Source organism: Erinaceus europaeus, chromosome 11 (assembly GCF_950295315.1).
Source record: "Erinaceus europaeus chromosome 11, mEriEur2.1, whole genome shotgun sequence".
NCBI classification, from domain to species: Eukaryota; Metazoa; Chordata; class Mammalia; order Eulipotyphla; family Erinaceidae; genus Erinaceus; species Erinaceus europaeus.
In genome coordinates this window covers 37,465,387-37,493,031 of record NC_080172.1, presented here as the reverse complement: position 1 = coordinate 37,493,031, position 27,645 = coordinate 37,465,387, and the positions used below count along the sequence as shown (strand labels likewise).

The window sequence follows — 27,645 nt, the reverse complement described above, 5'->3', positions numbered from 1 at the left end:
AACTACTATGCTGTCTCTCTAGCCTTTGCTTTCACAATTTTAATTCCCCCAAGAAGACTTTTGTTGATGTGTTTTCCAAGATTGTGAGGTTATAGTGGTTATACAAAAAAGACCTTCATGCCTGAATCTCCCACAATACACCTACCACCACAGTTCTGTGCCTCCACTCTTCCAATGATAACCACCAATACTAGAACAGTTTTAAACTTTCTAAAGGGTGTGTGTATTTGTGTCATTCTTTATTACTTTGTGGACACATTCTCTTTTTTTAATCTGAGATTATTAATGTTAATTAGTTCCCCCCAACCCCCACCAGAGTACTGTTGAGAACTGGCTTATAGTGGGGATTGAATCTGGGACTGGATCTCAGGCATGAAAATCTTTTTGCATAAACACTATGCCCTCTTCTTGTCTCATATTAGTTTCACAAACATTCCTTCTTCTTTTCTTCTTCTTTCTCCTTTTTACTAGTGATTTAATATTGATTTACAAATTATAAGATAATAGGAGTATAATTCCATGCATTTACCACTACCAGAGTTCTGTCTCTCTATCCCCTCCGGTGGAAACTGCAGTAGTTCTCCAAGGTCACCAATACAGGCTGATTCTATAACTATCTATCTATAACTATGTGTGTGTGCATATATATATTTTACCCCTACACCTATTACTACTTCCAAGTGTTTTCCTTTTTCCTCTTTTTGCTCAACTAAGCGAAAATGTGCCTCTCTTCCTCTTGTGTTTTCCAGATTTGATTCCCTTTCTTTGATGGTATAAAAACAAGATTCCTGGTGACTAATGCTTTGGGTCCTGGTGGAATGGGGGTATAAAGCCCTCTGGTTTACTTTCCCTATAGTTTACTCTTCTGGAAGTATGGGTCAAAATTTTTTTGGGGGGGTACAGAAGATGACTAACATTTTTCCTTTCTACACAGTATCTATTCCTATTAAATGATTTTTTAAAGATGATCTTTACTTGTCCATGTGTTCTTACTGAAGTTTGGTTGGCTATTTATTTAGAAGTGGCATCACACAGAATGAAAACTTGAAAATAGTGTTAGAACAATAGCCTCAATTACAATACACCAGAAAATGGAGAAGGCAAAGTCTGATAATCTCACATAGCTTTCAGCAGCAATGCACCATGTTGACACATTAACTCCATGTTTAAAATCCTATGAAAAAGTTAAATGAAGTTTCATGCCTGAGGAAAAGATGGTCTTATTGTATTATATCTTCAGATCTTTTTCCTTGAGCTTGCACAATTTCTTACATAAAATGTTTCCAGAGACTTACCTATACTGTAAAGCCTGGATTCCACCAAGGGTTTAGCACTCAACAAATAAGCATTCACTTCATTCATTTAAAAAATTTTTATTTATTTGATAGATACATCCAGAAATTGAGAGGAAGGGGGGTAGAGAGGGAGAGAGACACAGAGACAACTACAACTTTTTTTCACCACTTACAAAGCTTTCCTCCTGCAGGTGGGGTCTGGGGACTTGAACCCAGGTCTTTGCACATTGTAACACGTGTGCTCAACCAGGAGTGCCACCACCTGGCCCCTTATTTCTTTTCTTTTTTTAGCATGAAACCCTTATCTGCGATTATACCAGCACAGACAATATAAAAAACCCTTTCCCCCCAAAAAAACTCTTCATTTTGCTCTTTTAAGAATCAATCTCTTTTGTTCAACTTCAGTGTTTCTAAAGGCTCTACCTTTTATTTTTTAATAAATACATTAAAATTTTTTTTATTATTTTTATTTATTTCCTTTTGCTGCCCTTGTTGTTTTATTGTTGTAGTTATTGATGTCGTCACTGTTGGATAGGACAGAGAGAAATGGAGAGAGGAGGGGAAGACAGAGAGGGGAGAGAAAGATACCTGCAGACTTGCTTCACAGCTTGTGAAGCGACTCCCCTGCAGGTGGGGAGCTGGGGACTCGAACCAGGATCCTTACTGGTCCTTGTGCTTCGAGCCATGTGCACTTAACCCACTGCGCTACCGCACGGCTCCCAAATACATTTTTTAAATCTTTATTGCTCATTATAACATGTGCGCTCAACCAGGTGCAGCACCACCTGACTACCATTTTTTTTTTTAAAGTAAATTTTCATTCTTGTCCCTTCATATACAGAAGTAACAACCAACCACTTAATTTTATAGTGTAAATGGGCTGTTTTATAACTTTCTACTGCTAAGTTAGGCATTATAAGTTAGGTTCTATGCTAAGTTAGGTTCTCTATACTACACCAGAAAAGGTTTATTGGCTTTTTAGCTTCTCAAATTGTACTATTATTATCTTACCAGGCCTTTTGTGTCTACTAAATTTTATCCTTTTACTGTACATTTACTGGAGTTTGTAGAGTAAATGTCACTAAATGTGTATCATCAATTCTTACTATGGTGTATGCACAAGGTGATAGCTTATTTTAGTTGATGATAGCCAGACTAGGTTATTTGATTAAATGCAATTTAATAACTTAAATAAGATATCTGTATCTATAAATTTAAATTGCCAAAGAGTTGTGAATAAGCTAAAATAGTTAAAGTTTTTGAGAATTTAACTTCATGGGGAAAAAAAGTATCTCAATTCTCTAGCAGAAATCTTTCTTTCAATGATGCCACATTAATTATTTACATTTTATTATCTTAGATCAACTACCTACATTTACACCTGCAAATAAAACAGACAATATACTAACCTCTGTTTCTGCTGCTTGGGACTGTAAAAGCTGTCGAACACGAAGTATGTCCTTCTCTATTTGTTGAATTCTGGTTACTCTTCGCTAAAATAAATTAAGTGACCATATTAGATCTGTTTTTATTAAAAAACGTTACTGTAAATAAATATAAACAGGTTATCATTAATAGTTTAGTGTCATGTCAAACCACTCTTCTTTTCATCCCCATGACACATTGAAATCAGTTCAATTTTTAAAGCATCTAATTTTATACAACAGGTATTTGGATCTGCTTAGAGAAAATGTACAAACACCAGTCATATATTAAATTGTATGTGTGTAAAAATGCATGTAATGTGAAAATCGGTATTTAAAAGTTATTTTCAAATAAAGCTTGAAAGAGAAAATTACTTCTGAATTCACTCTTAAATCAACTCACATGCTAATACTGTAAAATGAACTAACAAAATTTTTTTTTTTAATTTCCTGTTTAACAGAGAACAGAGCACTGCTCTGGCATACACTGTGCCAGGGATCAAACTAGGGAACTCAAATAATTCTTGTGCTCTTACTGTTGAGACACAACATAGTGGATTTATATAAAGATATGACTACAGAGGAAAAGCACAACTGATTCAGTTTAATAAACAACAGGGTTTAAACAGGAGGATTAACTGTCTCCAAAATTACTCTTATTACAAATCAGTAGTACTTATCAGACTTTCCTTTTTCAAACACTGCAGTTAAGTATTGTTTTATTCTAAACATAAAGATTCCATAGCAGAGATCTTGCTTTTCTCATTACCTTGACACCATCAAGTGAACACAAAAGCAATAACTACAAATCAGCAACATTAAATTAAAACAATGCTGGAAATGTGTTATTTAAAAAACTGAGATTTTGCTTTAATTTTTAAGATTTCCCACTAAGGGAAATAGGAAAACCCCAAAACCATTTAAATATGGCAACCTAGTAAAGTGAAATTTGAAATTAGCTCTATGACAGATCAAACACAGGTTTTAAAGATAGATACTCCTGATGTTGTACAACATTTTCTGCAACGATTTTGTAACCAATATGCTGATAGTGAGGTATTCAAAACTGCATTAGAATATTTTATGAGGTGGGGAGGTGCTCTAAACAGACTAATTTTCAACTTTTTCTTTTTCCTCATTATTATCACAAGGATCGCTAGGGCTTGGTGCCTATGTAATAAATCCACTGCTGTGTGTGTGTGTGTGTGTGTGTGTGTGTGTGTGTGAGTGTGTGTGTGTGTGTGTGTGTGTGTGTGTGTGTGTGTGTGTTTCCCCCAATCCCTCTATCTGATAAGACAGAGAGAAATTGAGAAGGGAGGTTGAGGTGAGGGGGGAGGGAGAGAGAGAGAGAGAAATGGACACCTGCAGCACTGCTTCACCATTTGTGAAGCTTCCCAGCCTGCAGGTAGGGAGAGGGACTTGAACCCAGGTCCTTGTGCATGGTAATATGTATGCTCTACTAGGTGTGCCACTACCTACACCCCTAATTTTCAACTTAAAAAAATTATATGCCATATGAATAACAGATTTACAGGCATATCCAGTGGATAAATAATAAAAATTTGGGAGGTTGGGTGGTAGCATAGTGGGTTAAGCAGACATGGCGTGAAGCACAAGGACCGGCGTAAGGGTATCAGTTCAAGCCCCTGGCTCCTCACCTGCAGAAGAGTTATTTCACAGGTGGTGAAGCAGGTCTGCAGGTCTCTCTCTTTCTTTCCCCCTGTCTTCCCCTCCTCCCCATTTCTCTCTGTCCTATCCAACAATGACAACAACATTAATAACTACAACAATAAAACAACAAGGGCAACAAAAGGGAATAAATATTTGGTAATAATAATAATAAAAACTCTAAGTACAAGTAATTATAAAATCATAAACTCACCTTTCATTATATCTAATTTTGCTTAAATACAGCCACAGTAAAAAATGCATAATGCAGCTTATTCTACAATGTTATGATGAGCAAAGAGAAAAATTCAAAACTGTGCTCACAAAAATCATTCCTTTCCTTTGTAATACTACATTTATGCTGGGGGCCGGGCAGTAGTGCAGCAGGTTAAGCACACATGGTACAAAGTGCAAGGACCAGCGTAAGGATCCCAGTCCGAGCCCCCAGCTCCCCACCTGCAGGGAAGCTGCCTCACAAGTGGTGAAGCAGGTCTGCAGGTGTCTATCTTTCTCTTCCCCTCTCTGTCTTTCCCTCCTCTCTCAATGTCTCTCTGTCCTATCCAACAACAATGACAGCAATGACAACAATGATAAACAATAAGGGCAACAAAAGGGAAAAAATAGCCTCCAGAAGCAGTGGATTTGTGGTGCAGGCACTGAGCCCCAGGAATAACCCTGGAGAAAAAAAAGAAAAACAAACAAATAAAAAAACCCCTACATTTATGCTGATTCTCTATCATCAGCCTACATATAATGAGATTAAGATCTAACAAATCTTATCATCTCAATTTTACACCATGAAAGCATGCTCAAAGAGAAATGGTAGCTTTCTAAAGATTTGGGCAAATATTTTCTGACTTTAAAGAAAATAACCAAACTGTATACATTGAAATATTTTATTGCTTGCCCTTTCTCTCTATATAGAACTAGTTTTCTCCTACCATTTAAGTTCTAAAGAAAAAAGTAACATTTAGAGGATGAAAATAATAGTATTAAGTTTTCTTTATGATACTGCATATCTGTACTGCCAACATGAAACTAAATTCGGATGGTTTGATGTCCACTGATGTGGATTACTGACATACATTGATCATCTGATACAACTCTTATGATTCTCAACATGAAGACAGAAGAAGCTGGTTCTATTTCTTCTCTTTTCCTATGTAACAATATTTATGCACATATGTTTAACAATAGATGCTTAATTATTTAGGGGTAGGATGTTATATGACTTTTGAAAAACTGGTTTGAAAAGTATCAGTAGTAATAAGTTAAATATAGATTAAGAATAACTCTTTAACAATTATGCATGTAAATTCCTAAACTTGATAAAGGATATCTCAAAAACAATGACTAAACAATAAACTTAGTAGTGAAATTTTAGGATTCCATTTAAAGACAAGAAAATATTAAGCAAACCAAGAAGATCATTGCTTCTATACAAACATCTATCACAGTTTTTACACAATACAAACGAAAATAAGATCTATGACTAGTAAAACAATTTTTCATTGTTTGTAAATAATGATAATTTATATGGAAAATCTAAGATCTTATGAGAAAAGATTGCTGGATATTTATTACTTGAGTAAAATTCAGTAATGTAACGAAAGATAATTCTATTCACAATAACAAAAAAAAATCTGTAAGATATACATAAAGTCACTGTTTTAAAAAAATTATAAGAAATTTTGCGGTCCGAGAGGTGGTACAGTGGATAAAGCACTGGACTCTCAAGCATGAGGTCCCGAATTTGGACTGGCAGCAAATGTATCAGAGTGATGTCTGTTTTTTTTTTTTTTTCTCTCTCTCCTCCTATCTTTCTCATTAGTAAATAAATAAAATCTTTAAAAAGCGTTAAAAGAAGTTTATGGAGGAAATTACAGAAATATTGAATGAGATAAAGTAAAATCTAAATAAATGAAGAGAATATGCCTCATTCTTGCGATATGCTTGGTTTTAAATGGTTTTACATTTAATCCCCATGTTAAAGTTTATTATTATGTATATTTATCAATGAGAAAATGAGACAGAGTTTACCCAAATGAGTGGTCAACTGCAGGTCTGGAGCTAAGAAACAGGAGATCTGGTTTCAAGGTCTATCTTTTCAGCTTAGAAAACTCAGTATTTCAAATATATAAATTCCCTCAAACTGGGCCAACCTGGTTAAGTACACACATTATGTGCACAAAGACCCAGGTTTAAGCCCTTGGTACCACCTGCAAGGGACAAGTTTCACGAGTGGTGAAGCAAGGCTGCAGATGTCTGTCTGTCTCTTGCCCTCCCTTTTCAATTTCTCTGTCTTTATCCAGTAATCAATACATAAATCTAAATTCCTTCAAATTTATAAATTAAATTGAATGTAGTTCTAATCAAAAGCTCATAAGGCTTTTCTTTAAATCAGATAATTTTTGAATAGAAGAGTAATGAACAGAATATAACCACATTTTTATAGACAATGTAGTGGTAGTATACCTGACTTTGATGCCTGAGGCCACAGAGGTCCCAGGTTCAATACTTGGCACCATGGTAAGCCAGGGTTTAGCAGTGCTGTGGTCTCCCTCTCTCTCCTGCTCATGAAAACAAATCAATTTGTTTTTCAAAGTATAAACTAAATGACAAGATATGTTCACTGCTTACCGACAGCTAACTATAAAGCATTAGAAATTCTCATAGTAATGAAAGGAAAACCAATAAAAATCATGTAGAATGCAACTTGGTAAGTACTTACACTTCAAAATGCTCATACTTGATGACTAGCAATTATGCTTTTAGGACTACACTCTAAAACAGAAGTCAACAATTAAGAACCTTCTAGCCATCTGTTTGAGTGAGTTAAATTGTACTATTATGGGGGCTGGGCAATAACGCAGTGGGTTAAGTGCACATGGCGCAAAGTGCAAGGACTGGTATAAGGATCCCATTTTGAGCCCCCAGCTTCCCACCTGCAGTGAGGTCGATTCACAGGTGGTGAAGCAGGTCTGCAGGTATCTATCTTTCTCTCCTCTTCTCTGTCTTCACCTCCTCTCTCCATTTCTTTCTGTCCTATCCAGCAATGACATCAATAACAACTAAAATAATAACAACAATATAACAACAAAGGGCAACAAAAGGGGAAAAAATAGCCTCTAGGAGCAGTGGATTTGTGGTGTAGGCACCAAGTCCCAGCAATAACCCTGGAGGCAAAAAAAAAATTGTAATATATATATATATATAATTTATAAAAAGGAAACACTGACAAAACCATAGGATAAGAGGGGTAGAACTCCACACAATTCCCACCACCAGAATTCTGTATCCCATCCCCTCCCTTAATAAGCTTTCCTATTCTTTAACCCTCTGGGAGTATGAACCCAAGGTCATTGTGGGATGCAGAAGGTGGAAGGTCTGGCTTCTGTAATTGCCACATGGGCACTGACATGTCAGTCTATACTCCCAGTCTGCCTCTAATGAGGAACTTAGGAATAAATCCAGGGTCATGCAAAAGCAGGATGTCCATGACCTACACTCCCACTCCTGAACTGAACAGCCTTCCTGAGCCATTTTTCTTTTGTTTTAGATGGGGGAGGGGGAAATAGATACAGAGAGAAAAGAATACAGCACCATTCCACCACACAGTGTCATTCATGTTGATCTTAGGTGATGCTGGTACTCACACACAGAAAGGCATGTAAGTCACACATCCTAAAGACATCATGTGTTCCACTAAATACGCTATTTCCTGGCCCTTGGTGATAGTTTTATTGAAACACTGTATGCACATTTTGCTATCTAAGGTTTTCTTGCTGAAAAGGTACAGTTAAGCAGTTGTAAAAGAGACCACATGGCCACAAAATCTAAAATATTTTTAAACCCCCCCTTAAAAAAAAACTTTATTTAGGAAGTTGGGTGGTAGCGCAGCGTGTTAAACGCACGTGGCGGAAAGCGCAAGGACAGGCTTCAGGATCCCAGTTAGAGCCCCTGGCTTCCCACCTGCAGGGGAGTCGCTTCACAGGCAGTGAAGCAGGTCTGCAAGTGACTGTCCTTCTCTCCCCCGTCTTCCCCTCCTCTCTCGATTTCTCTCTGTCCTATCCAACAACAACGACATCAGTAACAACAACTACAACAAAAAAAAACTTTATTTATTTTGATAGAGACATAAGTTGAGAGGGGAGAGGGATACTAAGAGGTAGACACAGAGACAACTGCAGCACTGTTCCACCACTTGTGAAGCTCCCCCAACCCCCAGGTGGGGGAGGGCTTGAACTGGGGTCCTTGTGCACGTAATGTGTACTCAACCAGGTATGTCACCACTTGGCCCCTCAAAATCTAAAATATTTACCATTTGGGCACTTAAGAAAAATGCAGCTGACTCTTGGATCTAGATAATTCTTGCACATGTTCACAAGATATGAGTAAGTAGGTTTATCTGTTTCTTTTTGAAAAATTATATACACATTTACTTTTTCCTTGTGTTATGGAATTCTTATTTACCATATCTCTTCGTAAATAAGAATTCACTTTTTTTTCTCACAATCTTAATTTTTCCTAGGATTAACAACATCCAATACTTTATATGTTAAGTAGGAAGGAAAGGAGTGCTTTGACAAACATATTTCCAATATTCCCACTTTATTATTTTAAACTGTTATATATACTACTGATTTAACAATTAATTGAATATTTACTGAAACATGAACATTGATTTTGTCTATTTTTGTTAATGCATTGTTAGGGAACATTTATATAAGATGTGCATAAGCCAGCATCTGAAAGACTGTTTCCAGTAAGCTCTATCAGTATTTCTCAAACATAGCTGGGTTAACAGGCCACATCCCGAGGGTACCCAAAGCTCCTAGACATTTAATGTCTTAACCTTTGATGTGGAAGTGGGTTTTCAGTAGCTACTTATCAGTAGTTACTGATAAGCAGTCCATCTCATGCTGAGTTTAAATCTATTATCTTTATTTTTGACAGCAGGGTTATTGCCGGAGCTCAGTGGCTAAATAGTTATACCAAGCTCTAAAACTATTTCTTTTCCTTTTTGATAGATGGCAAGAAGCAGAGAGAGTGAGACACATAACTGCAGCACTGCTTCACTATTCCTGAAGGCCCCCATCCCACTTCTACAGGTAAGGTCTGGCTTGAATTCTGGTCTTGTGCATGGTAATGAGCACTCTAGCAGATGCATCACTTCCCAACTGCCCTCAGTTTATTGCTGTTATTATCATTATAATTATTGTATATTTTTAAAGACAGAAACAGAGGGAAAAGAGACAGAAAGGAAGAGAGAGAGAGAGAAAGAGAGAGAGAGAATATGTACGTGTATGTGAAAGACTGCAGCGCTGAAGCTCCCTTTGATGTGGTAGAGGCTGGGTTGAGCACAGAATATAAAAGCAGTCCATCACCCAAGTCCACTATTTCACTGGCTCTTCAATTTATTCTTAAAACAGGACAATTCAGGGTAGGGGTGGGGGGGGGTGTCACACATGGGCCTGAGTGGGTGCACTCATAGGGCACTCACCTTATCCAGACCCAAAAGTTTATTTTCAAAGTTTTATTTTCTGGCATTTAAGACATTTATCTGAATAGGATGAGGTCAAGACAAATTTAAGAAAAAAGTACTATATACATATAACTAATAAGTATATTAACTCAACCTCTAGCCTCACTGTAAAATAGGACTGAAATACATCGTGGTAAGTTTACCTTAATTCTACCATCATATTACAACATAGCAGAATACACATTATATTTAGTAAGTAGACACATAAAATAGAAAGATTACACTTCAGATGTACACCAATGATTTTGAAACTAGGAAATTAACTTTTCAGAATGTAAAAGTACATTTTTATCATATATACAAATGTTGGCCCTCTCATTTATTTGTCCTTTAGAGAAAAAAATGTCAAATGTTTCCCTCATAGTTTGTCCTAAGTTTTTTTTAATCTATTTTTTGAAATAGACCAAGCAACAGCAAAGCCTATTAGTCAATCATATACTTACTTAAGCATAAAAGAACTTAATTCAATAACATATGAAAATACTTTAAAAAATAGTAAAGCTAGTTAGTATTCTTCCTTGACAGTGAAAGTAGAAATACCAGACACTCATTTTCCCAGTGTTCTCCTTGTGTGTCTCCTTCCTACTTACCTGGAATGAGGGTATTCCTTAACTTTTTTTTATATATATAATTTGAAGTGGAGTGAAATATTCTAAATATCATTACACACAACTCAATTACAAGAAGTAAAAGTCTCAAAATATAATAACTTTAGATAAAAAGATTAAAAATGTTTAATCCATTTTCCCTCTTAGGTGAACGTAGAATGATGCAAATATTGGTTATATCACCCAGCAGCAATGATATTTTTACTTTGAAATAATGCTAAAAAGAAGATAAATTTAAAAATAAATCTAATCAATGTTAATGGAGCTATCATTCACTATATTCTCAGTAGCTTTTCTCTATATTACAGTTTAATAAGTTACCTGTGCTCGTTTTTCCATATCCTGGCAAGTACCTAGTTGTTCTTCCATTGCAACTCTGATTTGTCTTGCTTCATATTCCAATTGCCTCCTGGTCATATCTGTTTGTAAGGAAAACTAAAAACCACAAATGAAATGTTAATATTACACTATGTGTTTAAAAATCAAGTCAAAGAAGCAAATGGATATCAATAAAGAAAAAAACATGTAAACGATTACATAATGATGCAAATTATTGTACATGAGAAAATTATTTTTTAAAGGTGTCCAGTCTGCAGTCCTGATGTGAAAGTCAAAGTTGAAAGGCTTAATGTTTCGTAGTCACCAGTGGCTTTAATTAAATTGTACTATTTGTTTTTTAGAGAGGGATAGGGAAGAGATGAGAGAGAAGTACTACAGCAGTAAAGCTTCCTTCAAATCAGTGGGGATTGACTGGAACACAGTTCATGCACATGGCAAAGCAGCACATTATCCAAGTGAGCTCTTTCATTGGTACTAAATTATATTTTTTTAAAAAAGATTTTCTTTCTTTTTTTTACTTATTAATGAGAAAGTAGGAAGAGAGAATGAACCAGACTTCACTGGTACATGTGCTACCAGGAACTGAACTCAGGACCTCATACTAGACAGTCTAATGCGCCACCTCCTGGGCCACAAAATTTTATTATTTAACCTAAATATATAAAGTCACTTTGAGTGAGGCCATCTTTAGTTTCCTCCTCCTCCTTTACATTTATTTTATTTATTTTGGACAGATACAGCAAGAAGCTGAGAGGGAAGGGGGAGACAGAAAAGGATTGAGACACCTGACACTGCTTCACCACTAATGAAGCTTCCCCCCCCCCCACAGGTGGGGACTAGAGGCTTGAACCCTTGAACCCAGGTCCTTACACACTGTAATGTGTGTACTCAACCAGATGCCCCATCACCTGGCTTCTTATGAGGCTTGTACCCAGATCTTTGTGCACGGTAATGTGTTAACTCTATTCAAAGTTACCTTCTGGTACCCTGAAAAGGTACTACTTTTAATGATTAAAACCAGTATATATTTTAAATAATCTTATTATTGTATAGAGGCAGAGAGAAACAGGATAAAAGGGAGAGCACGGAGGGAGAGAAAGAGAAGACACCTACAGCACTGCTTCATCACTCATGGGGGACTGGGGGACTTGAACCTGGGTCTTTGTGCATTGTAGCATGTGTTCTTAATGAGGTGTGCCACTGCCTCATCCTAAAACCAGCATTATCAATGTAAACAAACTAGAAAAATCAAGAAGCAATCATACTATACAGAAGTTTATACCTCAATTTTTTAAAATTAAAAAAAAAATTATTGCCACCAAAGTTATCACTAGGGCTCAATTATCTGCACTATGGATCCACTGCTCCTGGTAGCCTTTTTTTTTTCTTCCTTTTAAAAAAATCTTTCTTTTTACTTGATAAGACAGAGGAAAACTGAGAAGGGAGGGAGGAGGTAGAGAGAAAGACAGAGATCCGTAACCCTGCTTCACTGCTGCAGGTGGGAAACGGGAGCATGAACCCTGTTCGTTGTACATGGTAATATGGGCGCTCAACAGGGTGTGACACTGCCTGGTCCAGTTATATTTCAATTTAAAGTACTATATTTAAATATACAGACAACTTCTCCTTTTGTAAGATAAAGAAAGTGGGCAGAGGAAAATAAAGGACAAGAAAATGAAACACATATGCAAAAGCTAAGAGGGGCTAAAAGTGTGATTAGATAAAAATGACAACAGAGTTATAAGACAACAGGGCCATGAAGGGAATGGGGAAATGCTATAGATTTTTCACACTCTCTAGACCATCAGAAAATGGCACGGAGGCACATATCTGACTGAGAATAGCATTCTGTAAGCTGAAACATTCCAACTTGCCCTTTCAGTTTAAGTAAAAGGAAGTCTCAATTTTTCCATTGTAACGTACAGATAGTATTTGTGTGTGCACTTTGCATTTCTAGAAGCATATTAAAATTAGAGGTTGTAATATAGATATTCTAGTTTACATGTTACTTCCTTCCTCTATCTCTTCCCACCAGGGTTAACACTAAGGCTAAGTGCTGCATAAGTTCTCTGCAGTCATTTTTTTCTCCCCCCTTTTTTCATTCTCTTTCTTCTAGAGACATAGAGGAACAAGGAAAGAGAGGGAAACACCTGCAACACTGTTTTGGCAGTGAAGCTAGAACCTTCAGTTGAGTGCTAGGGTTTAAGTCGGGATCATCAGCATGGTAATGTGTGTGTTCGACCCAGTGTGCCACTGCCTGACCCCTATTTCTAATTTCTTTCTTTCTTTCTTTCTTTCTTTCTTTCTTTCTTTCTTTCTTTCTTTCTTTCTTTCTTTCTTTCTTTCTTTCTTTCTTTTTTTTGCCTCCAGGGTTATCACTGGGGTTCAGGCTGGCATTGCTCCTGGTGGCCATTTTCTTTCTTTTTTTTTATTGGATAAGACAGAGAAAAATTGAGAGGTGGGGGGGGAGAGATAGCAGACCTGCTTCCCTGCCTGTGAAGCAACCCCTCTGCAGGTGTTCGAACCGGATCTTTGCTCGGGTCCTTGTGCTTCATATTATGTACGCTTAACCTGCTGCAACACTGCCTGGCCTCTTGTGTTTCTAATTTATCTTTCTTTCATTCTTTCTTTTTATTTTTGTACTTCTAATTTCTAATGAGCAATTGTAACCACTGAACTATCCTTTACTTACCAAACTACTTTTTAAAAAAAAGTTGAAGATGATTTTTAAAGGACTAGCCTTGGGATGCATTGGATCGACCTTCTCGTGGTGCATCCCATGAGTACCCATTTATTGGGGAAACTGACGATCCTTCCTAGCTGACTGAATCCACATGGATCCCAGTCACTTTCAAAGCCAGCAACAAGCAATCATCAGGCTCAACCTGACGCTGTTGACTGGCTACGGAAAAAGGGCAAACGCTAGAAGAAGAAGAAAGGACTAGCCCATATTTTGTTAAGTACTTCTGTATGAAAGTGATAACCTTGTTGCCCAACATAAAGGCAAAATTTGTGAAATTTAACATATTTATGAATATAAACTATTTAAATCTGTTAATGTTGCTAAATAGTTCAGGATAATGACTTGTAGCCCATGAAATAATTCCTACTGTCTACCTGTAGTAAAGTTTTGGAAAGGGCATTGATGTATTCGACAACTTATCCAACTTGTTGATTAGCACCTGAAACAAAGATCAGTGGTCAAATAGTTCTTATTTTATCATAAATAATCATTAATTATTTCATGGGCTACAAGTCATTATCCTTGAACCAATGCCCTCATACATGGGAAACTGTATTCTTTACTGGGTGTATCACCTTCCAGTCTCTTACCCCAAAAATTGTAATGGATAATCTAAGTACATTTAAAGATGAAGTTATTAAAATCTAAAGTAGACAATATTGTCAAGTTACTTACATTTTCAGTTAAAGGAAGACTATCTATTCTTTTTGTGAGATTCTGAAGTTGTGCATAATACCAATCTTTTTCCTTTTCTTCTTTGTCAAGATCAGCAAGAAGTAATGATCTGTAATTTTTAAAAACAAGTAATGTTACCATAACGTTAATGCATGTTACCCTATAACAATTCTTATCAGTTATTTTTTAAATCTATCTACTTAAACTGATAGTAATAATGAATGAATGAAAAACATACTGACTTAAGCTATTTAAACAGAATACTGCAGTCATTAAAATTTCAATATTATTCTTTACATATTCATTTAAATAAGATAGCAACCATCTTTGCTAGAATATCTACATATTAACAAAAGCTTCTCTTATTGAATTTTAAATAGTTTCTTTTTTAATTATTTTTTTACTTATTAGATAAGAGACAGAAACTGAGAAAGGACAGGAAGCTAGAGAGGGAAAAAGACAGAGAGATAACTATAGTTCTGCTTCAGCATTCACAAAACTTTCCCCTTACAGGTGGGGATCAGGGGCTTGAACGAGGTCCTTGCACACTGTAATGTGTGTGCTTAACCAGGTGCGCCACCACCTGCCCCTAATAGCTTCTCTTCACATTCATTCATACATTCACATTTACCTACAGAATGATGATGGTTTACAAAAAAAAGATACACCAAAGCCCCAAATAAATATAACAGTTCCAACTATAAGAGGGAAGAGCAGTAATTATGAAAAAACAAAGCTACCACTGGACCCAGACACAACTTTCAGCTTTTCACAGCAGCCAAAATAATTATATTATCATTAAGTAGTAAGTCATTCTAAAGGAGAGAAACATTTTTCATTAAACATTTATTTTTATGAGTGAGAGAAAGGGAAGAAAAATTAGGACATTGATCAACTCTGGAATATGGTTGTGTCAGGGATGAGTACTGACACAACCTGGGTACTGAGACATATACGTTATGTACTCTAATATAAGGAGCTATCTCCCCTGGTCCTGAGAACTTTTTTTTTAAGTTTGTTTTCCTCTTTTTTTTTTTTTTTTAATTGTTGTAGTTATTATCATTGCTGGACAGGACAGAGAAATGTAGAGAAATGTACATTCTTTATGTAATTGTTTTAGGGGAACCTAACCTGCTAGCATGGCTTCACCTCCAGAGATGACAAATTCACTTTCAAATTTCAAAGTTAAAAAAAGTTCTCAGGGGAGTCGAGCGGTAGCGCAGCGGGTTAAGTGAATGTGGCGCCAAGTGCAAGGACAGGCATGAGGATCCTGATTCCAGCCCCCAGCTCCCCACCTGCAGTGTCGCTTCGCAAGGGTGAAGCAGGTCTGCAGGTGTCTATCTTTCTCGTCCCCTCTCTGTCTTCCCCTCCTCTCTACATTTCTCTCTGTCCTATCCAACAACAACAGCTATAACAACAATAACAATAACAACCACAACAAGGGCAATATAAATGGGCAAAATAGCCTCCAGGAGCAGTGCATTTGTAGTGCTGGCACTGAGCCCCAGCAATAAGCCTGGAGGCAAAAAATAATAATGAAAACCACAGGGTTGGGGGAGTTCATGGCTATGTAAAAGACCTTTGAGGCTCTGAGGTCCCCGGTTCAATCCCCAGCATCACCATAAACCAGAGTTGATCAGTGCTCTGGTGTCTTTCTCTCTGGGCAGCCAGTGGCACACCAGTTAAGCATACATATCACCCTGTGCAAGGACACAGGTTTGAGCCCCTGCTCCCCATATGCAGAGGTTCTGCTTCATAAGTGGTGAAGCAAGTCTGCAGGTGTCTTTCTCCCTCTCTCTCTCTCTCTATCTCTCCATCTTCTCTCAATTTTCCTCAGTCCCATCTAATTAAAATAGTTAGGGAAAAAAAAAAGGGAAAAAATGACCACTAGTAGCAGTGGATTTGTAGTGCTGGCACTGAGCCCCACCAATAGCCCTCGTGGCAAAAGAGGGTGGGCGGGGGGCGGGAAGAGGGTGGGGGAGAGAGAAGAAAAAAAATGAAATATTTAAAAAAGTAAATGAAAATCTCACAGCCTGATGTGCTTAGTAGGCCCACCATTCTTTGAAAGTGGGTTAACATGTGGAAGGTGCTCAATGTAGAGGTATATTGAGGGTTGAGGGTGCAGTGCTCCCCAGTCCCCATCACTGCATGATGAAACCAGTGGTACAGCTAAGAGGAGAGACTATAGCCTCTCAGTCTTGGCTTCAGAGAAATTTTGGTGGGCGGAGCTGGTGTGTGTGTGGGGCTGGTTTTTGTGGGGGGGGGTTGTAGAAAAGGAAATGATCTGAAAACTAGCAGGTGAACCCAGTTTGCCCTTTTCTCTCTTCCAACAGAGAACCACTTAGATAAGAGATGCCTCCATCAAAACTTAATGATTGCCCATGATTATAGGTTAGAAACTGAGTACATAGAGCTGTGCTGCACTGATCTGAAAAAGTTAATGCATGCTGTAAGACCTTCCTCCTAGGTGCTAGAAGTCCACACCTCTTCTGATGACCACAGGGCATCAAGCTTTACAATTTCTACAATACCCTCTCCCTTACCATAATATCTGAATGAACAAAGGAGAATTCTACAACTTTGGTTACAGCACATTCTTTAGGCAAATAACAGAGGCTAGGCTAAATGCACAAACAAAACAGTAGCAACCCAAGTAAAAATAGTGAATTCATTAGGGGGGGAAAAAAGTGAGCCCATAGCAGAAATTTATAGAAATGTAAAACGAGAGAGATTTTTTAACTTCTTTTTTTTAAATTTATATATTTAAGTACTATTTTTTTATTGGGGAATTAATGTTTTACATTCAACAGTAAGTACAATAGTTTGTACATGCATAACATTCCCCAGTTTCCCATATAACAATACAACCCCCACTAGGTCCTCTGAATCCTTCTTGGACCTGTATTCTCCCCACCCACCCACCCCAGAGTCTTTTACTTTAGTGAGATACACCAATTCCATTTCAGGTTCTACTTGTGTTTTCTTTTCTGATCTTGTTTTTCAACTTCTGCCTGAGAGTGAGATCATCCCATATTCATCCTTCTGTTTCTGACTTATTTCACTCAACATGATTTTTTTCAAGGTCCATCCATGATCGGCTGAAAACGGTAAAGTCACCATTTTTTTTTTACAGCTGAGTAGTATTCCATTGTGTATATATACCACAACTTGCTCAGCCACTCATCTGTTGTTGAACACCTGGGTTGCTTCCAGGTTTTGGCTATTACAAATTGTGCTGCCAAGGATATATGTATCCTGTCAGCATCTGTGTTGACTTGAAGCCATATCTGTATGTTATGCTCATTCATTTGTGTATCCACTGTTCATCACATGCACAGTGATGAGTGCACAGAGCCTGAACACTCAATAAATGTTGCATTGCTTTAACATGTTAAGAAAAAAATAAAGATAGAGCATTAACTTGAAACAAAAAAAAAAAAAAGAAAGAAAGAACTACCAGACACCATTAGGAAAGTAAATGTAATGGTAATAAGAATTTCCGAAGAGAGAAGGAAGCAAAAACCATATTCACGGAAATAGTATCTGGAAAAATGTCTAAATCTAGGGACAATCAGAACATAGATACTCAAGAAGTGGACAGAAAACACCTAAATTTCTGAATCCAAAATGATCATACCAAGACACAAGATTATAAAAATACCAAAAGCCAAGGACAAAGAAGAAAATTTTGCAGGCTACCAGAGTAAGGGAGAAGTGGCGTATAAACACAGAGCCCCTACACTTTCATCTGACTTCTCAAAAGAAACTCCACAAGCTAGAAGAAGAGGAACAACATAGTTAAAATGCTACAGTACGAAAAATGCCAGTCACAAGTACTTTACCCTGTAAAATTATTCAAGATGGAGAGCAAAATAAAGGTCTTCTCACACATATAAAAACTAATGAAGTGTGCCACCACCAGACCCACCTTAACAGAATTGTTGAAAGGAGTTCTATAATAAAATAAACAAAGTAACGCAAAGCCCTGAGCAAGGTGATAAAACAATAAAACAAATATAAACAAAAGTAGCATGAGATAATAATAAAACATAAGAGGAAGTGAACAGAAGGAGTACAATCAAATGACCACAATAAAAAAATAGTTTTAGATATAGTTTTGGGTATAGTTCTCATGGTTACTACATAATAAAAACATAGAGCAGAGACTCACAAAAGAAAAAAATAATGCTGAGATAATCACCATGGAAAACCATTCTCATGAAAAGACAGACAAGAAAATATAAAATAACCAGAAAACAAATGAAAAGAAAATGGTAGTAAGTAGGACACAAATACCAATAATTCCCGTAAATATAGTCCGCAATCATCAATAAATATACATTGGGGGGGGCTGAGAGATATCTCACCTGGTAGAGTAACTACTTTATTTTGCATGGGACCTGGATTTGAGTCCCAAATCATGGGAGTATCATGCAATGAGAAGACTCACAAGAGGTGAAGAATGCTGTGGTGTCTTCCTTCCTTCCTTTCCCTTTCTGCCTTTTACCTTCTATCTGAGACAAGAACAATAGAAGTAGCCTACTAACATTGGTGGAGTTGTGCAGGCATGAAACTAATAAAGCACCAGCAGAAAAAAAAAAGGCCTAGTGGCTAAATAAATCTTTTAAAAATAGGATCCATTTATATTATGCATAAAAGAACTTCATATTTGCAATAAAGACAAACACAGATTCAAGAGAAAGGTTGGAAAAAGGTACTTCAAGCTTGCATAGAGTAAAAGGCAGGCACTGTTGTTACAGTATCAGATTTTTTTTTTTAGTCAAACAGAGTAATAAGGAACTATAGATACTATTTAAGAAATACAACAAGAAGACATAACTATTATCAATATATACATCCAAGATGGGTGTATATACAACATATACAAATATACAAAATACAGACTAATCTCAAGTGCCACTCTGGTAGTAACACAGTAATAGTACAAGATCTTAATATCACTTAAGATAAGAGACAGATTAAAAATAAACAAATAGTGACATTAAATAAAGCCAAAGATGAGGTACTTAGAATATATGCAACAATTTCAATCCCAATGGAAATAAATACACATTCCTCTCAAGTGCACAAGGAACATTCTCAAGGACTGACTATGTGCTGAAACATAAAAAAGTTCTTAATAAATACAGAGAGACTGAAATCTTCAGTGTCTTTACTGATGATACTGATATGGCTACAGGCTACATATCAAATACAAAAAGAAAATGAGTCAAACATGGGAGTTGTAGCTCCATGAAGACTATGGAAAATTTCTTGTTAGATATCTTCTACTATGGCTTCTGGAGTTTGCTTACATATAGACATACGTTGCCCATTTTGATCACACTTCTGTATGATTCTATTTGATTATATTGCTTAAAAAATACGTATACATGCAAGTATGCAGAGGGTTCTATTTTTGCTAACATTCCCTCTTTACAAAAGCACAACCTGAAATTTAAGAAAGAAGCCTTCAGTTTTTTAAGCTGCAATTTCAGTTTTAAGGGAATTCAGGGGACGGAAGACAATTTCTATTTATGATGCATCAACCTTGGGGGGATGATGGTGAAGCTGCACACTCACATTTCTGACAACAGAGGAAGGAGAAAGCACTGTTAGCAAAATCTGAAATCCTTTCACAATCTGGGCATTGCAACTACTACAAAGATAATTATGATTCTAATAAATGGGCTTATAAAATAAGAACTAAATACTCAACTGTTTGAGCTGATAGGCCAGTGTTAGTGATGGCAATGGAGTCAGAAGTTAGAATAGGGACCTGTTTTTACTATGAAGTTTAAGATCAAATTGTGATAAAATGCTCTAGTGGGGAGCCAAGGTTACAGAGTTCTGAGTAAGAAAAACTGGTGTTAAATATAACTCACACAATAGTGCTTAAGGCTCAGAACCAAAACTAGGTCACTAATACCTAAAAGTGGTCTGCATAATTCAGTGTACTAAAGGCCTATTTAAGGGCCTGACGGTAGCACCTGGTAGTGTACACATGCTATAATGCACAAGGACCTGGGTTCAAGTCCTAGAACCCCACCCACAGGGGGAGGCCTCATGAGTGGTGAAACAGTGCTGCAGGTGTCGCTCTTACTCTCTTCCTCCCCTCTCAATTATTTTCATTTTTATCCAAAAAAATGAAAATAAAATACTAAAAAAAATATATTTAAAAGACCTATTTAGTAATTGTCAACAGTCTTTAAAATTGCTTCTGCAGATGACAGATTACATTGCATTGTCAGAAAAGCCACTACACATTTTTGTATAGAAAACCACAGAAAAGTACAGCATGACTTTTCCAACAACCCAATATATAGAAAACCCTAAAGACATCACAAAACAATTATTAGAATAAATAATTTAGAGAAGTTGCAGTGGAAACTGACACACTTAATTAGAAGGGACATATACACCCCTATGGTCATAGCTGCATTATTCACAAAAGCCAAAGAGTAGAAACAGCCTAGATGCCCATCATCAGATGACTGGCTAAATAAGTTATAGGATTTATATTCCATGGAGTAGTACTCTGCAATCAAAAAAGATGATATTGTGTCCTTTGGGACAAAAGGGTGGAACTGGAGGTGAATACACTTAGTGAAATAAGAGATTAAAAAAACAACTACCAATGGCTTCACTCATATATGGAATATAGAGATCTGATTTACACAAACCTTCCAATAAATAAATAAATCCAAACAAAACAGAAGCCAGCAAACTGTAAGACTTGTGAGAGAGAGCCTATGGTTGTTATCTTTGGGAGGTGGGGATACAGAACTTTGGTGGTGGATGTGGTGTGGAACTATACACTATAATTTCACAATCCTGTAATAGGCTGTTATTAACAAGTTAAAAATTATATATGTATAACTCATATATATATATATATGAGTTATACATATATATGTATAACTATATATAACATATATGTTATATATATATAACACACACACACACATATATGAGTTGAAAGACAACTACCAGTTTCACTCACAAGTGGAATCTAGAGAACTGATACACATGAACTTGTAAAGAAACAAACAACCAAAAAGTAAGCAATCTGTTACTTAGACTTTGTGAGAAATATGGTAGCTATCCTTGGGAGGTAGGAGTTTGGGAATACAGAGTTTTGTGATGGGTGTAATGTGGAACTATATACTGTAAATAAACTACTAATCACAAATAAAAAATTGAATAATAAAAACAAATAAAAAATAAAAGTTGCGGAATACAAAGTCTATTTTATATCTATACACTCACTAATAATGAACTATCAGAAAGAAATTAAGAAAAATATTTCATTCATAATTGCTTGGAAAAGAATAGCCAACAATAAAGTAAGCAAGAAGATGAAAGATACAAATGAGATATTCTATGATCATGGACTGAAAAATATTATTAAATTAATATTATTAAAAATATTACTGAAATGCCTAAAGGCTCCTGACTATGGGCCCCAGATCACATCAAATCAATGGGGTTTACAGTCAACAATATTTATACACCTTTCCCATATTTGGGAGCTACTATCTTCCCTGATCCAGCTTTCTGGTCCTTTTTCCAGCCATGACATCATTTCCCCAGACAATAACTTGGATCCACCTGCATATGAGATGTCAGGCTCAGAAAACAAAAACAAAAACAAACAAACAAAAACTAGTACAGTCATGGGCTCTTTGGAATATAACTAAAATAGGCCTACTATCTACAAAACGAGACCCCCAATTCTTCATATGAACTTTTCCAGCCTTTAGGTTCATGATTAATCAACAACTTTTTTAGCTGTATATGTTAACTCTTTTTCCAGCCACCAGGTTCCAGATGCTACCATGATGCCAACCGGACTTCCCTGGGCACACGACCCCACCAATGTGTTCTGGAGCACCGCTTCCCCAGAACCCTGCTCCACTAGGGAGCAAGAGAGACAGGCTGGGAGTATGGATCGACCTAGCAACGCCCATGTTCAGCAGGGGAGCAATTACAGAAGCCAGACTTTCCACATTCTGCAACCCATAATGACCCTGGGTCCATACTCCCAGAGGCATAAAGAATAGGAAAGCTATTGGGGTAGGGGATGGGGTACAGAGTTCTGGTAGTGGGAATTGTGTGGAGTTGTACCCCTCTTAACCTATGGTTTTTGTTAATGTTTCCTTTTTATAAATAAAAATTTAAAAAATGCCTAAAGGAATCTTGAGATTCAATGCAATACCTATCAAAATTCTAGCAGTATTTTTCATAGAAGCAGAATAACCTTAAATTAGTATATAATCACAAAAGATGCCAAAGAGACAAAGCAATCTAGAAAGAACACAGCTGGAGTTTTCAAGTTTATGGTTTCAACCTACACTGTTAAGTTATAGTAATTAAAAGAGAATAGTGCTGGTATTATAACAGACATAAGACACAAAATAGAGGCCAGAAATAAACGAATGTCTGCGTGTAAATATCTATGTACAATTTATGACAAAGGAACCAATGATATACAACAGAGAAAGAAAGGGTAGTCTCTTTAATGGTGCTAGGAAAACTGGACAGCTACATACAAAAGAATGAAATTGGACCACAATCTTATATTAACTAGACTTATTGTTCCAATCCTATCACAATATATAGAAATATTGAATCACTATGTTGCATACCTCAAACTAATGTCTAAGTCAATCATACCTCAATAAAATTTTTTATATTTATTTCTTTGTTTTCCCTGTTGTTGCCCTTGTTTTTTTAATTGTTGTAGTTATTGATGTCATCGTTGTTAGGTAGGACATAGAGAAGTGGAGAGAGGAGGGGAAGAGAAGGAGAGAAAAATAGACACCTACAGACCTGCTTCACTGCTTGTGAAGCGATCCCCTGCAGGTGGGGAGCCGGGGGCTCAAACCGTTATCCTTAAGCTGGTCCTTGTGCTTTGCACCACATGCGCTTAACCCGCTGTGCTACTGCCTGACTCCCTCTCAATAAAAATTTTTATGTAGATATGTTTCACATTGTAAATCTTATGTGCTTAGTTTTCTTTCTTCCTTCCTTTCTTTCTTTCTCTCTCTCTTTCTTTCTTTCTTCCTTTCTTTCTCTTCCTTCCTCCACTCCTTCCTTACAAATTTATTTTACTGAGAGATACACAAAGAAAGATTCAGAGAAACAAAGACCAAGGCACTGTTCAATTCTGGCTTATGACAGTGCTGGGAATTAAACCTGGAACTTCAGAGTCTCAGGTATGGATGTCTTTGCATAACCATTACGTTATCTCCCCAGCCTATAATCTTTTTTAGTTAACTTAAGGTCACCTGGAAGAATGCAACACGTATTTAATAAGCATTTAACAAGTAACTGCTAAGGTTTACATAAAGGCTAACAGTTATTGAATATGTTGGATATCAGACACAATTGCAAAGTATTTTTTAAAAGGTTAATTTAGTCTTCATTGGAATATCAGAGGAAGTTATTCTTATACTCATTATACAGATTATAAAATTGAGTTTCAAAAAGACTTGAATATGAAACTTGGTTTGATTACGTTAATACTTTTGCAATATACAAAAAAAGAAAATTAGTTGGAGCTAAGAACAAATAAAATAAAATATTTTATTCTAAAAATAAAGAACAGAAAAAGTAAATTAGAAATTGGGATCCATGATTGCTCAACAAATTGTTTGGCCTCATATGTTAACTCTCTTTTCAATCACCAGGTTCCAGATGCCACCAGGATGCTGGCTAGGCTTCCCTGGATTGAAGACCCCACCAATGTGTCCTGGAGCTCAGCTTCCCCAGAGACACACCTTACTAGGGAAAGAGAGAGGCAGACTGGGAGTATGGACCGACCAGTCAACGCCCATGTTCAGTGGGGAAGCAATTACAGAAGCCAGACCTTCTACCTTCTGCAACCCTCAACGACCCTGGGTCCATGCTCCCAGAGGGCTAGAGAATGGGAAAGCTACCATGGGAGGGGGGGGGGTTATGGGGATTGGGTGGTGGGAATTGTGTGGAGTTGTACCCCTTCTACCTTATGTTTTTGTTCACTAATCCTTTCTTAAATAAAAAATTTAAAAAAAAAAAGAGTTAAAAGGGTGGAAGAAATTTCAAGGGTGGAAAAAATAAAAGGGAACAAAGGAGGTCGGGCAGTAGTGCAACGGGTTAAGCACACTTAAGGACCATGTAAGGATCCCAGTTTGAGCCCCTGGCTCCCCACCTGCAGGGGGGTTGCTTCACAAGTGGTGAAGCAGGTCTGCAGCTGTATATCTTTTTCTCCTCCACTCTGTCTTCCCCTTCTCTCTCCATTTCTCTCTGTCCTATCCAATAACAATGACATCAATAACAATAACAACAAGAACAATAATAACATTAAACAACCAGGGCAACAAAAGGGAAAAAAACGGCCCCCAGGAGCAGTGGATCTGTGGTGTAGGCACCGAGCCCCAGCAATAACCCTGGAGGCAAAAAAAAAAAAAAGGGGAGCATGATTATATAGCATGAAGAATGAAGAAACCACAATACCAAGGCATCTAAAAAATAACCTATAAAGAATTGAGAATAAGATTGCTATTAAATTTCTCATCAGAGATAGTGATACAAAAGAAGAAAATAGGGAGTTGGGCGGTACTGCAGCAGATTAAGCGCAGGTGGCACAAAGTGCAAGGACCAGCAAAGGATCCTGGTTCGACCCTCTGGCTCCCCAACTGCAGAAGAGTCACTTCACAAGCGGTGAAGCTGGTGTGCAGGTCTTTCTCTCCCCCTCTTCTGTCTTCCCCTTCTCTCCCCATTTCTCTCTGTCCTATCCAACAACAACGATATCAGTAACAACAATAATAACTACAATAATAAAACAAGGGTAGCAAAAGGGAATAAATAAATATAAAACAATTAAAAAAAAAGAAAATGAGTATGAACCCAAACCTAAAAAGTATCAATAAAGTACTGCAAAGTAAATAGTCATCTACTCAAGACCTCTGCATTCCTCTAACACAAAACCAAAAGAACACGAGCTATATTATAATCACACACACAAACACACTCTCCCCTCTCTAATAAAAGCAGAATGTTTTCTATACAAAGCAGAGTAAATTCCTAGGAATGCTAGTATGCTCAATACCCTTTGCTTCTTCTTCATCTTTATTTTTATGATTTTTAAAATTTATTTATTCCCTTTTATTGCCTTTGTTATTTTTTAGTTGTTGTAGTTATTATTGTTGTTGTTACTGATGTTGTCATTGTTGGATAGGACAGAAATGGAGAGAGGAGGGGAAGACAGAGAGGAGGAGAGAAAGACACCTGCAGACCTTCTTCACAGCTTGTGAAGCAACTCCCCTGCAGGTGGGGAGCTGGGGGCTTGAACCAGGATATTTTTATGATTTTTATAATTGCCACCAGCGTTATTGCTGGGGCCCGGACATCCTGCACTATGAATCCACTGCTCCTGGTCATTCTCCCCACTTTTCCTTCTTTCTTTTGTATTAGATAGGACAGAGAGAAATTGAGAGGGGAGGAGCAGACAGAAGAATAGAGAAACTTGCAGACTTGCTTCACCACTGGTGAAGCTTCTCCTCTGCAGGTGAGTCTCAGGATTTGAGCCCCAGGTGTTTGGTAAGCCCCAGGTGAATAGTAAGGCATGCACTCAACCGAATGCACCACTGCCCAGCCCTCTCCTTGCTTCTTAACAGAACTAAAAGGGAACAAAAGAAAGAGATGGAATATTATGGGTCTTAGTTAACCTCTTGTTTCTTAGGGTAGTGCTTTCTATACTCTTAAAAATTGTCCTGGTTCATGGTATGAATTAGAGACTCATGTAAACTTGAGATCTCAAGACCACTTTTGGTTCAGATGATTATATCTATTTTTATAGACAGACATACAGCAAACCAGAGATAATATAATAAAATGTCTTTTGTATTCCAATACGGTATTCTGGACTTTTCTCATACATTAATAAACTCCAGGAAGAAAAGATGATAAATTAACAATGTTTCATTTGTGGTCACTTAATATATACAAACATATTGGAGACAGTAGTTACAATAATGAAACCTGTAGTTACTAAATCAAAGTCAAAAGAAAATAATAGCAAAACTGACTTTCAAGACTGAAAACTACAGTGGTTATCAAACAGAACAAGAAGAAGAGAAAAGATAGGTAGAAAGATCTCTTTGGTGTGCAGGCACTAGAGTTCTGGTAGTGCATATTGTGGCACATAAACAATATTGACAGGAATCTATACTCCTAAAATCTTAAATATTGTAAACCAATGATAATCAACTTAAAAGATACTAATAAGTTAAATTAAAAATTAGTTACATGTTAACTAGACATAAATACTATGATGTGTATTAATCAATGTACAGAGCATCTGACATATTTAAATTACATAGCCTAAGTCCCAAGAAATTGTCTCCTTCAAATTTTTAGTTTAATGTAAGTATAGTCAGTAGCATTTTATCTTTAAGTTAACAAATGCAAAATGCCAACTGTTAGAAATCACCAGATATACTACATAATTCATATCTTGTATTACAGAGTAACAAAATTAATAGCAGAAATTGGAGCAAGCAAGTTTACTATTTAATGAAGAAAAGTTACCTCTCTTTCTCAAGTTCTTCTAAATAACCGGTATTTTCTCTGCTTCCATTTACAAACCCTCTTCTTGGAAATGAGCCCATGGGAACAGGACTGCACTCCCCTGAACGACTAGACACAGATCCTTCCCGGCTTCCATAAGAACGGAGGGACATTTTTGACCGTAGTTTCACTCCAGGGAAATTACTGCTATCTAAGTTAAGTTCTGAATAAAATAGAGACAAGTTTTTTATATAATGATTACTTTAGTGGTATAATTACATGGCATTAATGATGAAATCATAAAGATTCACATTTATCTTTCAGCTTTTTTGGGGCGAGGTAATCATCTCAAGGGCTGTAAGATTCTAGGTTGATTTTTTTTTTCAGGAAGAGGAAGAGAAACCACAGCACCAAAGCTTCCCCTAGTGCTGGGGTGCTCCCATGTGGTATACCAGAGGTTCCAACCTGGGTTGTGTGCAAGGCAAAGCAGATCCTGCCAGGTCAGCTATTTTCCCTCCAGTCCTCAAATTTTTATCTATTTTATCACTGAGACTACATTTATAGAACAAAGTCTGTAGGAGTATTAAATTGCTAGTAAGCCGCAAACCTATACAGAAAATGGGAAGTCCTTATTATAAATGCTAATGCTAAGAGAAATTCACTTGCTTCTAGTTCAAGGTAAGTGTGACTGAAGGAGAGAAAAGATGAATCCTTAAAAACAGTTTTTAAAAATGGCCAACTGTATAGATTCAATAAAAAGGGACCCTCTGTGATTCAGTACCCTGCAACTATAATA

At 36.8% G+C, this 27,645-nt stretch overlaps 1 protein-coding gene across 16 annotated transcripts in view; it reads right to left on the bottom strand.

The window, feature by feature from the left end:
- The window catches only part of APC (APC regulator of WNT signaling pathway), a 125,647-nt gene that overhangs the window by 46,266 nt on the left and 51,736 nt on the right, over positions 1-27,645 (bottom strand). For 15 of the 16 annotated variants that reach the window (XM_060201271.1, XM_060201277.1, XM_060201283.1 and 12 more), the window contains 4 exons: positions 26,871-27,072; positions 14,298-14,406; positions 10,862-10,975; positions 2,705-2,788 (listed from right to left, as the gene is read on the bottom strand). In XM_060201271.1, the coding sequence (XP_060057254.1) occupies positions 2,705-2,788; positions 10,862-10,975; positions 14,298-14,406; positions 26,871-27,072 (509 nt within the window). The remainder of the gene's footprint in view (positions 1-2,704; positions 2,789-10,861; positions 10,976-14,297; positions 14,407-26,870; positions 27,073-27,645) is intronic. The other variant, XM_060201286.1, reaches the window with a different exon arrangement.